General features: G+C 42.8%; 1 protein-coding gene across 8 annotated transcripts in view; it reads left to right on the top strand.

Moving 5' to 3' along the window:
- LOC146798110 (cytochrome P450 2F3-like) overlaps positions 1 to 15724 on the top strand; it is a 585105-nt gene that overhangs the window by 383514 nt on the left and 185867 nt on the right. For all 8 annotated transcript variants that reach the window (XM_085625327.1, XM_085625332.1, XM_085625334.1 and 5 more), the window contains one exon: positions 10969 to 11221. In XM_085625327.1, the coding sequence (XP_085481453.1) occupies positions 11045 to 11221 (177 nt within the window). In that variant the 5' untranslated portion in view covers positions 10969 to 11044. The remainder of the gene's footprint in view (positions 1 to 10968; positions 11222 to 15724) is intronic.

The following is a 15724-nucleotide window of genomic DNA, read 5'->3' as shown; positions in this document are numbered from 1 at the left end:
GTGCCCCCAGGGCCACTTTACAGTGGCCCACAATGGACAGGGCCCCTGTTTGGGAGCCCCATATCCCTTTCTGACAGCCTTTTCATGGCATTCTTCCTGCCATGAAACAGCTGTTGAAGATGGGATATCACAATCCTGACGGCAGTGCCTGCCTCTGCACCGTCGCCATTCAGGGATACGACTCAGACCGCCGCCCTGTTGGAATCTCCGATCCTGGCAGAGGTCTTCCCTTTGACTGCTGTGGGTCTGACCACCGGAATAGTAATCTGTCGATCGGACTGAAGGGTTGTCGGCATTCGGACCGGCACTGATGGCCTGTCGGTGGCGGTCTGACTGCAATCGTAATCAGGCCCTGTATGCCCTAGTATATTGTTTGAATGTATATTTAAATTTTATCACTTTATAAATTTTTTAAGTCATTTTAAAATTATTTAATTTACTTTGTAAAAAAATGGAATCTGAATTTTTAAGTTATTACCTTGTAATGTTAATAATATTTATATTATTAGTACACTTGTTTCAGAAAAATGCTAATTTGTAATTAAGGAATATTTAACTTAAATCAATATTTTGTGTTTGATTTTTTAAATTTTTATTTACATTAAGGATTTTAATGTTGATTCTATTTATTTCTAAATATTGTCAATATTGTTTATGTTTTATTTTGTTATAATTAATGTCTAGAGTATTGCTCTAAATTGTAAGTATTAATTCCAATAAACATTTACTGCTGTTTACTGGTTTCATAGGGTTTGCAAATAGATCTGTAGTGCTGTGGAAATAGTAAATGTGACCTCTTTAGTGTCCAACACCTACCCCAAAATGTACCCAGGCCGATGTCAACTTGGCAGGAAATCCCATTGTCACCCCTAAGGAAGGCCCTTGGTAGCCCATAGGGCAGGGTGCCTTAGAATTGAAAGGTTACACACGTACTTTTTAGTTTTCCATGTCTTGGTCCTGAAAAACTCATGAATTTGGTTTCCACTACTGTGCTGGCCTACCCCTCCCACAGGATAACATTGGAGACTCCTTATTACATTTAGTAAGCTGTAATTTCCAATTGGAAGCCTATGCTAACTCATGTTTGGTATCTTTGGAATTGTAATGAAAAGCTCTATTTAATGGTAAAGTGAGGTTTGTGATCACTATTTGGACAATGTTTAGAAAGATGGCATTTTTCTGTCCTTAGCACTTTTCCATGCTTGCAGCATGTCTTGGGTCACATGACTGAGTGTAACAGACAGTTATACAACAGATGGATTAGGTGTGCCTGAATAGGCCATCTGCTGGCATGATGGGGGCGGAACTGAGCACAGTCCCACTTAAGAATTAAATAGGAAGTGCTCTGCCTTCACACAAAGGATTTATTACCTCCACAGCCAGCTTGGAGCCAGGTCAGAGGAGTCAGGAAAGTCCATGAACTTCAAAACCACTGTCTAGAAGCTTCTCCTACCTACTAGAAGAAAGGCACCAAGGTATTAAAATATAAGACCTCAGACACCAAATCTTCAGTTCACTCCTAGACCTATGCAAGGACTCTCAGAGGACAGCCTGCTGCTGTGATCTGCTGTGTACTTTACAAGACTGCTTTGCTGTACCGGGAAGGGCTGCTTTGCTGCTTGGAGCCTGCTTTGAACCCTCAGAGGCCAGCCCTGCTGTTCAGCACTGCATTTTTACCTGAACCCAAGACTACCAGTGTGACACCCAGGGCTAGTTTGCTGGCCTCCTGTTCAGAGCCACAGAGACACAAAAGGCCCCCAATATCTTGAACCCAAAACTGGACCCAGCCTGAATTATTTCTGGACTGCCAAGTGGTGTCTCATCAGTCCTGGACCCTAAGTTGTGGAGCCCAGATGACCAAATTTCAAAACTAAGGAACATTCTTGGCCAAAAACTGCTCTTGGAATCAGGAGGAGATCGGGACCAACCTGCTCGCCTATCTGCCCGAGATACAGCTCTGGACGGATTGACTTTGCTGCTTCTCCCGCTATGTTCTTCTTCGTTGCAGGAATTTCTGGTCAGTGGCTCTTCACCTGAGGGGTATCTGGCCATGTGGAATTGCCTTCTGCTACTGCCCTCTGCTTTCCCTGCTGGAGATTTTCTACTTAAAAAAGAAAAGAGACTAAGGGCCTGATTATGACTTTGGCGGTGTGGATGTGGGCTGCCACTCCAAGGCCCCGCTCGCACACCACCAGCCATTTGCACACTGCCTGCCAGATTATGAGTTTCCTCATGGTCTGCGAGGCGGTGCTTTGGTGGTCCCGCGGTGGAGCTGTTCTAAGGCTCATATGTGAGCCATAGAACTGCAGTGCTGAGGGAGTGCCATAGCCCGTTCCTGTACGTCATGGGCTGTGCAGTCCATGCTGTGCAGGAACAGGGGGCATACAGACAGGGGGCATAACATGTGAACCCCGGAATGCATCCCCTGGCCTGGAGTCAACAGGGGACCCTAAAGGGCCCCCTTAGTTTCCTCACTGGCATGAAAAAGGTATAGTGAGGAAACTCGCAAAATGCTTGGCGGTGCGCCGGTGGCACCACAAGCATATTGTGGCCTCACACCGCTGCAACACTGCTGAGGGATCATAGATCCCTGGGGGATGGCAGAGGTCCTTTGGCGGTCCAACCATCAAACTTGTAATAGGGCAGTCAGACTGCAGGCGCTGAGGTGCCCACACCACCACCATGGGCTTGGCAGTTCATTGGACTGCCAAACTCATAATTAGGCCCTAAGTCCGAATGTAGAGATCTTCACCGCGGCTCAAACCAAAGGCTATCCAACAACAGCGCTCTCTCCTCCGACACCTCCTGGAGCCTTGCCATGCTGCACTTTACTTTCTAAGAACATTTTTCCCAACATTTCTGCTAAGTCCGAAGGTAAGTTCTGACCGGGCCCAATCCCCTTCTCATATCTGAACTGCACTCAATAGCGGTCTGACATATTTTTGGACTTTGACCCAGTTTCCCATGACTAGATTTCAGCAGTTGGTGCTTTGATCTCACAGGTGCTAGTTGTCACTAAAAACTTTAAAAATACATACCGTTGGCTCTACTGGTTAGATTAGTGCCATTTCAGTGTCAAATAGCTTGTTAAAATGTACTCTATTTTTTTAAATTATGGCGGGACCTTTCTTGTGTTTTCACATTATTGCTATTTTTGTGCTGCATAAATACTTTACACATTGCCTCTAAGTTAGGTCTGACTGCTTTTTGTGCCAAGCTACACAGGGTTAAGCACAGATTAATTTAAATGACTTTTTTAGATCACCCTGTAAGGGATTGTGGCAGCTGCTTGACCAGGGCTCACACCCCAATTAACCAATTGACCAATAACCCAATTTCTCATGCAACACATTCTCTAAAATGGTTTATATTGGAATGGGAATAGCAAATTTTACACCTTTAGTGCCTGATTCCGAGTGTGGTGGTTCTCGGACTGCCAGACTCGTGGTGGAGCAGGGGGTGGCGGTCTTCTGACTGCCACTTCGCGACCTTGGTGGTTGTGCCCCCCTGAGGCCGCCGACTCCACATGGGAATCGCCATTCCCTGGTGGTGGCCCGGCGGTCAAGAGGCATCATTATGCTTAGCGAGACTGCCGCAGTCCCACCAAGTATATTACGACTTTCCTCACCACCACTGATTTCATGGAGGTCTTTACTCCATTAAAAAAGTGGGAATGAGATAGGAAATGGGGCCCTACAGGGCTCCATTGTGCCACACTCCATGTGGATGCACACTGGGCAGCACAACATGTCCCCCCCTGTGTGAATGCACCCCCAGTTACAGCACAGCATGGAAAACACATGCTGGAAATATACACCAGTATGATGTGTATCCGTGTCACTAGAGGAGAGCACATTTCAAAAGTTCCTTCTTTCATCCATGTTTCACATTGGCTCAGTCTTAGGAGAATGTTTTCAGTTGCAAGTAGGAATATTTTTCTGTCGTTATTGTGATTGTCATGTAGGAGGAAGGGTTCATCATTATCTGTAGTGGTTAGGTATTCTGGTATCTAGTATTATCCAGAGGCAGCAGGGGTTTGACTTGTGTTTAGTAAGTGATATTAGTTGTTTTAAAGTAGTAATTGCATGCAGTTGATTTTTAAGGTGCTTAGGTACTTTAGTGAGTATGTCTTTTAAAATGTTTGTAGTGTTATTCTGGGATCTAGCGCTTGCCTCTTTTAAATGTCGAAGTGTATGTCCTATGCCTATCGTTGTTACATTTGAAGGGGTGGTTGTGTTCCCTGGCATTAATTACAATATTGCTTTTCATTGTAGCACTCCCATAACCAGCATTTCTGTCAAAAGTAGTATATTTTCAATTTATGTTCTCATTGCTTGTGCTATTTTGACTACATGTGTATCCCATGTGAGAAAGCAAATGTTTGACTTTCTCCCATGTGATATATGTGGTTCTTTCTGCCATTTTGTCTGAAAGTAGTATAATATGAAATAATACTTTTGTAAAAACGTTTATTATGTTTGCTAACCTAATTTAAACACACTTTTAGACATTTTACAATTTGCACTTATATTTGTGCTGAGGCTTTAAGTTGCATTTGATTTTCATCTATTTGCCTTTCATATAGTTGAAATTTAGGCCAACAGGCTCTTCTTTCCTGTTGTTTTTAGATTTATGTAACAAATACAGGTTTGATCATTGTTGTGGTTTGGTGGGGTTTACATTTAAGTTTTATGCCAGTTTAATGTACAGGGGTTGATATAGTTTTATTTTTATAGCTGTTTTAATTTTCTTATTTTGAAAGTCCCTTTGTCCAGGTTTACTTGTGTGCAGTTGTAGGTTTTGGTGTGTAGTACTTAATTTTTTTTTTTTTTTAGTATTTAAGGATTATTACAGATAATAAAACAGAGTGTACTAATTAATTTATACATTTGCATTTTGCAATTATGTTAGGTTACATTGCATTTAAAAAAAATGTAGACTTACTTTTGAATGTGGCTTGTTATTTTGTTGAAGTCTGGCTTTCCTTTGTGCAGTGCATGAAAGTATCCTTTTAATGTAGTTCTTAAGTTTCTCCTGCAATTAAATTGTGGGATTTTTTGCTCTCTCTATAGTGTTCAGTTAACTAAGTTTATATTTTTATTGAGTAGTTTGTTTTTCAGTAAATTGTGTTGACTATTTTACGTGTAGTTTGAATTGTTTCTTTTCTGTTTTACGGACGAAAAGGAAGTACTGATCTTTGGCAGACACATCGCCCTTTGGAATGACTCCTGGTGCCCAGAGAAGCTCAAAACTACCCCACACTGAAATACTAAGCCCGCAACCTCGGCATCATACTGGACAGCGAACTCTTCATGAAATGTCAGGTCAACGCCTTTGCCGCGGCCTATTTCCACACGATCCATATGCTCTGCAAAATCTTCAGATGACTGCCCGTCAGCACCAGGAAAACTGTGACACAGGCCCTCATCACGAGCCGGCTTGACTACAACAACGCACTCTATACTGGCATCACCTCTAAATTCAAGCAAAGACTCCAGACAATCCAGAATGAAGCAGCTAGACTGATCCCCAACCTGCCCTAGACCACCCAGCATCTGAAAGACCTCCAATGGCTCCCCATTAAGAAGAGATGTCAGTTCAATCTCCTGACCCACTCCTACAAAGCCCTCCACACCCAAGGACCACACTACATGAACCACCACCTAACCTGCCACCAACCAACCATAAAAGTCAGCTCTGCACACTTCTCCCTCGCTCACACACCACATATCCACCTCAGCCATATTGGGTACGCTTGTTCTCTCACTTCGTCGCCAAACCCTGAAGCACTCTCCCCCTCCACCTCTGCACTTCACCCTCACTGAGCCACTTCAGGAAGGGACTCAAGACCTGGCTCTTCAACAAATAGCTGCAGCACAGCCCCAGGATACCCCACGGGCTGATAAGCCGCGCTATACAAATTCTACTTGATTGATTGATTAATATGTGTTTTTGTTGGATTGTTGTATGAATAATATATGTTAAATGGCAAATGTATTTTTATAATTTTTTTGTGTGATTGTAATATTTTTTTTTTCTAATAATGTTTGATTTTTTAAAAATGTGATTAGATTGTGTAGTATATGCTAAGTCTGGGAAATGGTCCTTTATGTGATTTATTTAGTACGTACTTACATTTTAATGTCATACTAGAGAGATATATGGCGGAAGACACTTAATAGAGCATGCAAGCTTTTATTGATACATCGAATTCATCCAAAGAAACACAGGTGTACCTAAAATTATGTAATTTATGAAAGCATTAACGAAGCCCCTCAGAATTTGCTTTGCACCCAATGCTGAGACGCGTGGCATAGTCTGTTTCATATGTTCATAACACAGCGTGTTGATTGTGGGAGTTTGGTGCAGCAACTGATGCTTCAACATCTTTTGCCCAGCCTTCAATAGAAATTTGTCCTTCAGTGCTTGGTTGTTTTAATACATTTGTTTTATAGTTTAATAAATTTTTTTAGGCTTTTAAATTAATCAATGCAGTAACATAATTCAACAAGCTTTTTTGCACTACACACATTAAGAGAGATTAATTCATTATCTTAAATAAAACCATTTAGGGGCAGATTTACAAGCCCCTTGCGCCATTTTTGCGTCACTTTTCCCATGTTAAAAGTGACACAATAGTGGCGCAAGGGGCTTATAAATCTGCCCCTTACTATTAAGTAGTTGGGTTCATCAACTGTGGCACTATGACTGTAACAACTAATATTTCAGTCCTCCATTAAGGAGCAAGTGAAAATTCATAGAGATAAGAAAAAAATGAAATTTTAGTGAGGTCCAGCTTGGAAAGGGTAGAACAAAGAGGAATATACGCGCAGAAAGCATGATTAGGCAAATTAGGGAATGGAGGGGATACTAGTTAGGAGGCAGAGAGTAAGTAGTGGGAGGTCAGATCCTAGTGGTGGGCCAGATCCACCATATGTCTTGTTATTCCATATCAGAAGAGCACACAGGAGGAGTAGACTGATGTGAGGTGATAGAGGGATTCTCTGATTTATGCTCTTTGAATTGTATTAGCATGGTGTCTCAGGCTGCTAATATGAGATGTTTTCTTATTCTTCAGACTTCCTCCCAATACAGCACAGAACTTTCTGCTTCCTCCCAACAGAGCAAAGCCCGAGACCACTAAAGAAGGGACGGGGATTGCTGTGCACACCAACATATAGTTAGTATTTGCTTAGCTAAAATAAGGGCTAAATTAGCAAAGCCTACCCACATCTTAAAGTTTTCCTCCTTTGAAACATACCCAGCACTGTAACTTTACATGAGCTGAGTGTTGTTCCTTCTGCAACTGTAGCTGACAGGGCGTTTACCAAATGCCAGAAACTGGAAATATCTGGGCATGCCCAAATCATGTGCCTAAGGTCAGCTGACAGCATCCGCAATCTAGGGCAGGTCCATTCAGCCGATGAGAACATACAGTTTATTCGAGAAGGTGTGAGGTAAGCCCTATGAAGAATCATAAATTGAATGTTCTTAAATCACGCATTTCTAGATATAGAAAGAGGAGATCCAAGTGTTAGCGTCCATTCAGTGTCATGTTGGGGGCGCTCTAAATCCTCCTCCCATTCCTGACGGAGTTGTCTCAGAGAGATCCCAGTGTGATCTCTAATGGCACTGTAAATCCACATGATTAGGTGTTGACCCGTTCCCTAGGTGTGTAGCACATGCACCACTGCATGTGTTGGTGGGTCTGTGTCCATCACACCCCACAGCATCCTGAGGGCTCCTAATAACTGATCATGTAGTAGAAATTGAGTTGGAGGAATGCTATTTCTCTGACATATCAGATCAAATGTGGAGAGGGGTTGGCCTAACAGCTAGGACGGTCGACCTCGAATCAGGGGGACTGGGTTCAAGTCTTGGCAGTGACACTGAACATCCTGTGATTCCGGGCAAATCACTTAATCTCCCCATGCCTAACAAAAAATGAATGTGTCTCCTCGCATAACGTAACTGGTGCTATGTAAAGCGCTCTGATTCCCGATTTGGGTCAAGTTCGCGCTATATAAAACTCTGCAAAAAAAATGTAAGTAAGTGGTCATTCTGAAACAAATCCCCCCTATATCAATGGAATGCTCATACCAGCTTGATAATTGATCACAGGAAAGAGTCCTGATAGACCTTGTAACGATGTGGCTGGACAGTAAGGGATTGTGCTCTTTGTAAGCTGAAAGACTTATGCCGAGCACTTCCGAGCTATCCACACATGTAGTATGCATGAATGATGCAGCTTAGAATTAGGATGAAGAATTTATTGCATCAAATGGGGGGCAAGGGGCTATCCCCATGGTGGTTTCAAAAAGATTACCAGATATCTATCTGGCCACCCATTGCAGCCGTGCTTTTACGAGAACAAGCCTCAAAGGACGGCGCTCCCAGCCCTCCACTTCCCACTGGTAACTGAAACTTATTTATGACAACCCTACGTCGCCCGTTGTCCCAGAGTAAATCTCCCAATGCCCGGTTTAAGTCAAGAAAGAATCGCCACTTAGGAAATACTGGGACGTTAATAAAGTAATATTGTAGTCAAGGAAGGGCAATCATTTTTGAAAGGGCTATCCTACCCACCAGGGCCAACAGCAATCGTTCCCAAAACCACATTTAAGATTTAAGGGCAGAAAATGCCCGCTGTAAGTTAACAACAAATAGGCCTTGTTGAGAGTGGTAAAGGTGAACCCCAAGATAATGGACTGCACCTGTCTCCATGTCAATGGCTTTCAAGCCTAACTGAATTACCTGAGTCAGAGCATCATAGCTAAGCTGCAAAATGAATGATTTACCCTAGTTCACCCGTAGTCTGGCCATCTCTTCAAAATCACGGAAGACTGCTGAATTGGGGACGATATCAGTTGATGCATCCCACAGAGATAGCAGTACATTGTCAGCATACAGGGACACCACATGCATTTCTCTGTCCAGTGGGATGCCTCCTTTTACCACCACCAAATGAAGTAGCTGAGATAGGGGCTTCATAGCAAGTGTAAATTAGATTGGTGACCGAGGGCACCCCTGCTATGTTCCACGCCCTATGGTAAAAGGCTTCAAAATCAACCTTACTATGCGTACTTAAGAAGTAGGGTTTGTGTATAGTACCATTGTATAAGCTAAGAGATGCCATTCCAAACCCATTGCCCTGAGTATATCAAATAAGTGGTCCCAAGATAAGGAATCAAAGGCCTTTCAATGTCTAGTATAAGACAAGCTGCCAGAGGATAGCACAGAGAGGCCTTATCCATAACATGAAAAAAACGTCTGGTGTTATTAGATGTGTTGCTCCCTGGGACAAATTCATTCTGATCCAGATGGATCAGCATAGGTAATAACTGCACATAACATTCTGCTAACACCTTACCGAGGATTTTATAATCTGCCCCTAATATAGCTCTAGGGCTTTATGGGGAGATCAGAGCTTAGTCTCAGCCAGGCTTGAAGGAGGGAATGAGAAGAGACTCCTAGAGAGAAGCTGGGAGAGAATGTGTAGTAAGGGCTTCATTGTAAATTTCAACCAATTTTGGTGCGAGAAACATTGAGAAACAAACATAGTATTCTAGTTGTAGACCGTCTAAACAAGGAGTCTTATTTCGGGCAAGACTATGTATAGCATTCTTCCCTTCCTCTATAGAGGTTAGGCTGTCAAGTTCCTCACATGTGATAACGGTAATAACTGGTAAGTCTAAGGGATCAAGGAATTGCTAAATGGGTACAGGCAATGACTGATATAGTGTAGTGTGATAGGAGCGAACTGCTTGTGATATGTAAATTTGGGTTTGTAGGGCTGTTCCACCATCCTGTGCAATCTCTGTGATTAGCAGAGTCTGCACCTCTTGACGAACCAGCCATGCAAGAATGTGCCCAGGCTTTCACCTGTCGCATGAACGCAAGGAGTATGTTCTGCATCATTATAACATTGGAGGTGTCCTAGCAGTGAGGCGCAACATGCTTTCGAGTCACTTAGGGTGCAACGTGTTAACGCATCTGAAGGGTGAGGATTATCCAGATTTTTTACTTCCTCTTCAGTGATCCTCAAGCTCCGGGACAGCTTTCTATTGACCCCAGATATAATTTGCAAGGAAAAGACCCTGGTTACCACCTTAGAAGAGTCCCATTCTATAGTGTGACTTGTAGCTGTGGCATGATTTTCCAAAAAGTAATGGGTGATATGTGTATGCTGCTTTTCACAAAAGACTGCATCAGTTAATGTGTCCTTTGAAAGTCACTACGTAGGGGCTAGGGAATGCCGCATACCCCACCTAATAACTATGATGTGAGCAGCATAATCAGACGGTACCCGCCCAATGTAGACACTGTGTGTCAATCACAAGATAAAATCGGAGAAGCAAAGAAAACAGTCTAGTCAAACAAATGGATCATGGGGGCAGAGAAGTGAGAGTATAGACGCAGATGTGGATTACAAGTTCTCCACTCATCAAGGAGGGTCCATTGTTGAGTCCACTGCCTAAATTGCCTCAAATGCTGACAAGCCAGGGAAATGGAAAGTGGTGGGTGGGATCGATCAAGAGAAAGATCTAGAACGCTTTTATAATACATTTTTATATGTGATGCTAGCCATTCATATTTCTGATATGGATTTCGACGTTTGTTTGTGTCATACATTATGAGACTATTGGTTTAGATATGATTATATTCAAATATATGGATGCAAATATTGCTCATCTATAATAAACGATTTGAGGGTTCTTCCAGACTAAACAAGCAGTTTTGTTTAAATAAAAATATATCACCATGAGAGCAGGACTACACGAGTTGTGTATATGCTGATTACAAACACACACCCTACATAAGTCAATGTCAACATTTCTCACCCTTTGCATAGATGCCATTCAGTCAGTACCAAGGGTTTACATATCTTGCTTATAGAGCATAACTGAACAGCAATGTAAAGATTTAATAACAATTCATGTGCTAACATTTTACTTTTTTTGTCCCCAGCTAAACCTCTTCATTTGCCATTTGTGACTGCAGTATTGTATAACAAGACACCAACACACCAATATCAGTCATCAGAATGGATTTCAGCAGTACGACCATACTTTTGTTGGTGTTTGCCATCACCTTTCTGATACTTACCTATGTAAAAATGCTGGCAGAGAAACGAGAATTGCCACCAGGCCCGATGCCCCTACCGCTGATTGGCAATCTGTTACAGCTCAAGCTTGGGGACATCGTTCGATCGCTAATGTCGGTATGTTTGTTTGTTTCATTATTTTTTTCTAGCTATATCTCAGTGCTGGCCACATGTGGGGGCTCATGCCAAATGTGGCACTGGTATTGGTAGTCAAGCATCCCTGCTCTACAGATGCAATGTGTTTGAATTTTGTCTCTCAACACTGCTTCTCCATCCAGGTCCATCCCCCTAAAATCGGAAAGGCACTTAGGGGTTGATTACAATGGCTGAAGGCCCGCCATCGCCAGCCATGCGGTGGCGGGCCCTCCGCCATCGGACAGCAATCGCCCGCGCCAAATTAGGATGGCGGGGGAAATCTGACCACAACCGTGGCGGGCACAAACACCACCCGCCACGGATCCGTCACAGGCAATCGTTCTGATTGCCTGGCAGAGAGGTCAGCATCTGTAAAATAGTGGCGGTGCCTAGCAAACAATGCTGGTTACAGCCAGCCTTTCCATAGCGGGTAAACGGCCTTTGAAAGGCTGGCAGGGATTGGTTTCGGGGGCCCGTTGCGGGCCCACCTTGTGTTGTGGGGAGTTGGTGATGCACTGGAGGCACCCTGGAACCCCCTATATTTCCCTGCACTACGTTACAGGCTGCCACGTAGTGCAGGGAAACGCACTACATGCATTTTTAGGTCGAGCCTAGAGTAGCGCCTGCGCTCCTTGCTCGACTTTTAGTAAGGGGGTTTTCAAAGTGCTACCCACACGCTTTTCCTGGCCTAAAGCTTGCGTGCATGTGCGCGTGAACGCGCGCAGCCGCCATCTGCCTTTGACGAAACATGGATATACCTCATTATTGAGAGCGCGTGACAGACGTTAGCGTACCTCTGAACAGCAGACTGACATCACACGGTCACCCTACATGTGAAGGAAGAGCACAGCCACGGTGAAGGCTTTACTGCCACCCAGCAGCGCTTCTCGTGCACATTTCATCCCACTACGCTTCTTGTTTTTTAGACTCTTGCTTATATCTCTGCCCACTCTGCTTGGTTTTTTTTCTTTCTCTTGATTTTTCATCCCACTCACAACCCTTGGACCTGCACATGCCAGCCACAAAATCCCGCGGCAGCGCCTCTCCGCACTGTCAGCTGCGTCTCCGCCAGAGCAGCTCTTCTTTGCTACCATTTTGAAACTCTAAACTATAAATTAAATTATTGCGGGACAAGGGCTTCTTTTGTGCCACTGCAAGCCTGCATGATTTTACGAATAATAGGACTGAAAAGTGATTTATATCCCGGGTTCAGGGGTCACGCCGGCACACACGACTCTGTGGTGGGAGAGGGCGGCACAGTGCAGCGTTAACCCTTCCGGGGTCAGCTGCTCCTGACCAGCAGCACGAGGCCCTCGGGCGCTCCTGGTGGCGCTGGGAAAGCCTGTTTCACATGGCGCCCATACTCCAATGCAGTGCCTGGAATGGAAAAATAGAAGTGCAGGTAGTCTGTACCAGAGTCCCTGCTTGTTTCTGAGAAGTGCCGGTACTCTCCAATTAAAAGTATTACATTTCTCTTGAAAAGTGTTTCTAAAAAAAAAAAAGCATTGGCATCGCCAATAGGTCTCGCTTCTGGGACCTTATAAGTATTTAGTTATGCAGCCAATATCCTTACTGCAACAACATTAACTGTTGCATGGCTAAACACTTATAAGGTCCCAAAGGTGAGATCTATTGGCTATGCCAATGCTTGTTTACATTGCGGTGGGTGCTGCAGCCAGCAGCACCTGCCGCAATGGTAAAGATGCAAGATAGCGGTTGCATCGTGATTCTACATGCAGGACTGCTGCCATGCAGGCGGGTCGTCACAAGCACCACCACGATGGCGGAAGGACTCAAGTTCACCCGCCATCGTAATGACCCCCTTAGTTTGCATAGTTATGAAAAAGTTGTATGAAAATTGCTCAAGTTTGTGCACACCTAAAAAATACAACCACAGCATTTCACTCTAAAACTTAATGCAAAAAAACCACAAGACCCGCAAACAGCAGCTGCACGTGTTTTTGTTGTTCCTGTGAGCTCGGCACATAATTACACAGTGTGGCATAATGGCACAATTCCGGGAATTTTATGCAGCAACTATAACACAAAAAAATAACCAAAATGATTTGCAAATCATACCTACTGATTTATAAAAAAAATCATAAGTCGGTATTTAGGTTGATTGTTTGCAGTACAGTGCCCTATTCCATCTTCGAAAAACATGTTAAAAACAAGTAGAAAACATCCATAATTACATATTTCTCTCCACACCATGAAGCTCTGCAAAGAATTCAATTTGACAGGATGTACTGAAAATGCATTGAGAATTTTGCAGCACCAATGTACTTGCTTGATTTGTCACTATAACAAATCATGAAATCCTGGGAAATCCATTAAACAAGGAACTAATTGAGTGGGGTGGAACAACCCCACTTGTCTGATGCGTTGTTTCTCTTCCCTGATTCTTACCATTTCCAAATGGTGTCTCTCCAAATTCATCATTTATCTCTCTCCTTGATGGGGTTAGGAATCTGTGGAGGTTTGGATAACTACATTGCTGTGCATTTAGTATGGTTATTGCTAAAGCACTGCTAAGTGTTTTGAGAGAAGCAAAGAAAAAAATAACCTATCAGTCTTTCATAGTATACCCCTAGATTCACTTGCTTAAATATGTTATTTATTTTTTTAAGTTCACAAGTCCTGTTCAGAAAGATTGAAAGTCCTGTCGCCAGAGGAATCTGTGGAGAAACAGGTCGCAAAAGTGTAGCGGCTATAAGTGTATTTATCTATCAGTTGGCATTATATGTATAAGAAAAAAATGTTTTAGGTCTTGTATGTATCATATAAGTAACATCATGAACATACACAGAAAGGAGGTTGGAGGTATTACTCCAGCCCCTTGACTGCTAAGCTTTTTCCACTTGAAAGCTAACCCTTTTTTGGCTATTTGTGGCACTTCTCACTTAACTAACACCTAACTGTTTTCCACATAAGGTATCCAGAACACATTTGCACCCTTTTTTCTCAACATCCTAGGGATTCTAAAGGTACACAGGGTTTGTTGGTCCCTGTAAGAGAATGAGAAAATAACCAATATACCACAAAAATTTGAGTTTTATTTTAAATAGATAAAAGTGCTCTGCCAAAAGTTGTAGGCCATGTTTCCTAATTTTTGTGCTTTCAAACCAGTTTGTGGTGGAAACCGGTGTAGAAACCACGAGTGATCCCAGAAAGCGATCGATGTCTGAGAAGAAAACAAAATTCTGAATTTAGCTTTGCGCAATTTGTTTAGATTCCTGATGGTTTTATCAAAAAACAAACTGGTAAAATTAAAAAATATTGAAAATGAGTAAGAAAAAACAGTCATTCCGAACAATGTTTTCATCTGTAATTACTGGCCATGATGGGTGATTTACAAACGCAATATATATCGTACGTCACTTGACCTTTCTAGTTAAGGGGATATATAGGATTTGTAGGTTCCCTAAGATTCCGAGGTACCCAGAACTCCCAATTGAGCGCTCCTTACATTGTTTTTTCATTGTGTAACAACTATACAGCAATTCATATGGTAAAATATAAAGATTGAACAATTGGTCAAAAGGAAACCAGATGCTGAGTTTAAGAGCAATGGTTATTTGTACATCCTTGAATTTGTGCTTACCCATACTAGTATGGGGTTCAGAGAGCATTTTTCAAAACAAATTCTTGCTTTCACACTGGCTTGCATTTAGATGGCTCAAAGGCAGAGAGATCCAATTGGGAATAACACATTTTCTACTATTCTGTGTTCTACCAAGCCACCCCATACAAATGGTACCTCACTTGTGTGAATTGGCCTAGTTATGGTGACAATAAAGAAGCACAAAATGCAACATAGACAAATCACATTTTCCCACTGAAAACAGACCCTTTTTTTCTATGTGGGTAGCTAAGGATTTTGGACCCTAGTTCAGCCGGCACCTAGGGAAAACTAGCAAAACTGCAATTTCTTTTTAAGTAGATACCTGGGGGGATTTCTGATGGGTGACTTGTGTTGCTCTCACCAGGATGTTATGCCCAAAAACCCTTGAAAACCTCAAACAATGACTTAATAAACACATTTTCCTCACATTTCTGTGATGAATAGTTCTAGAATCTGTGCGGAGTCACATATTTCCTACCACCTATCGTTCCCCTAAATCTCCTGAATGGTACCTTACTTGTGTAGGTAGAACTAGTGCCTGCAGCAGAAAAGTATCCGAAAAGCAACATTGACACATCACAGTTTTCTTACCCACAAGCCCTCGCAAACCTCGAACCTTGATTAAAAACACACATTTTCCTCACATTTCCTTGAGTAAAATGTCTGGACTCTGCAGGGAACCTCACATTTCCTACCATCAAGCATTACCCCAAGTAACCTGAAAAAAATGGTACTTTACTGGTGTAGGTAGGCCTAGTGCCGCAACAGGGATCTGCCAAAATACATTGTGAAGACATCAATATTTTCTGTCACAGAAATTATCTGATAAGACAGAAAGGAGAACTACACATCCCACAGGC

This window comes from Triturus cristatus, chromosome 9 (assembly GCF_964204655.1).
Source record: "Triturus cristatus chromosome 9, aTriCri1.1, whole genome shotgun sequence".
Lineage (NCBI taxonomy): Eukaryota > Metazoa > Chordata > Amphibia > Caudata > Salamandridae > Triturus > Triturus cristatus.
The sequence above is the reverse complement of the archived record's forward strand: the minus strand, read 5'-3'. Positions and strand labels throughout refer to the sequence as shown.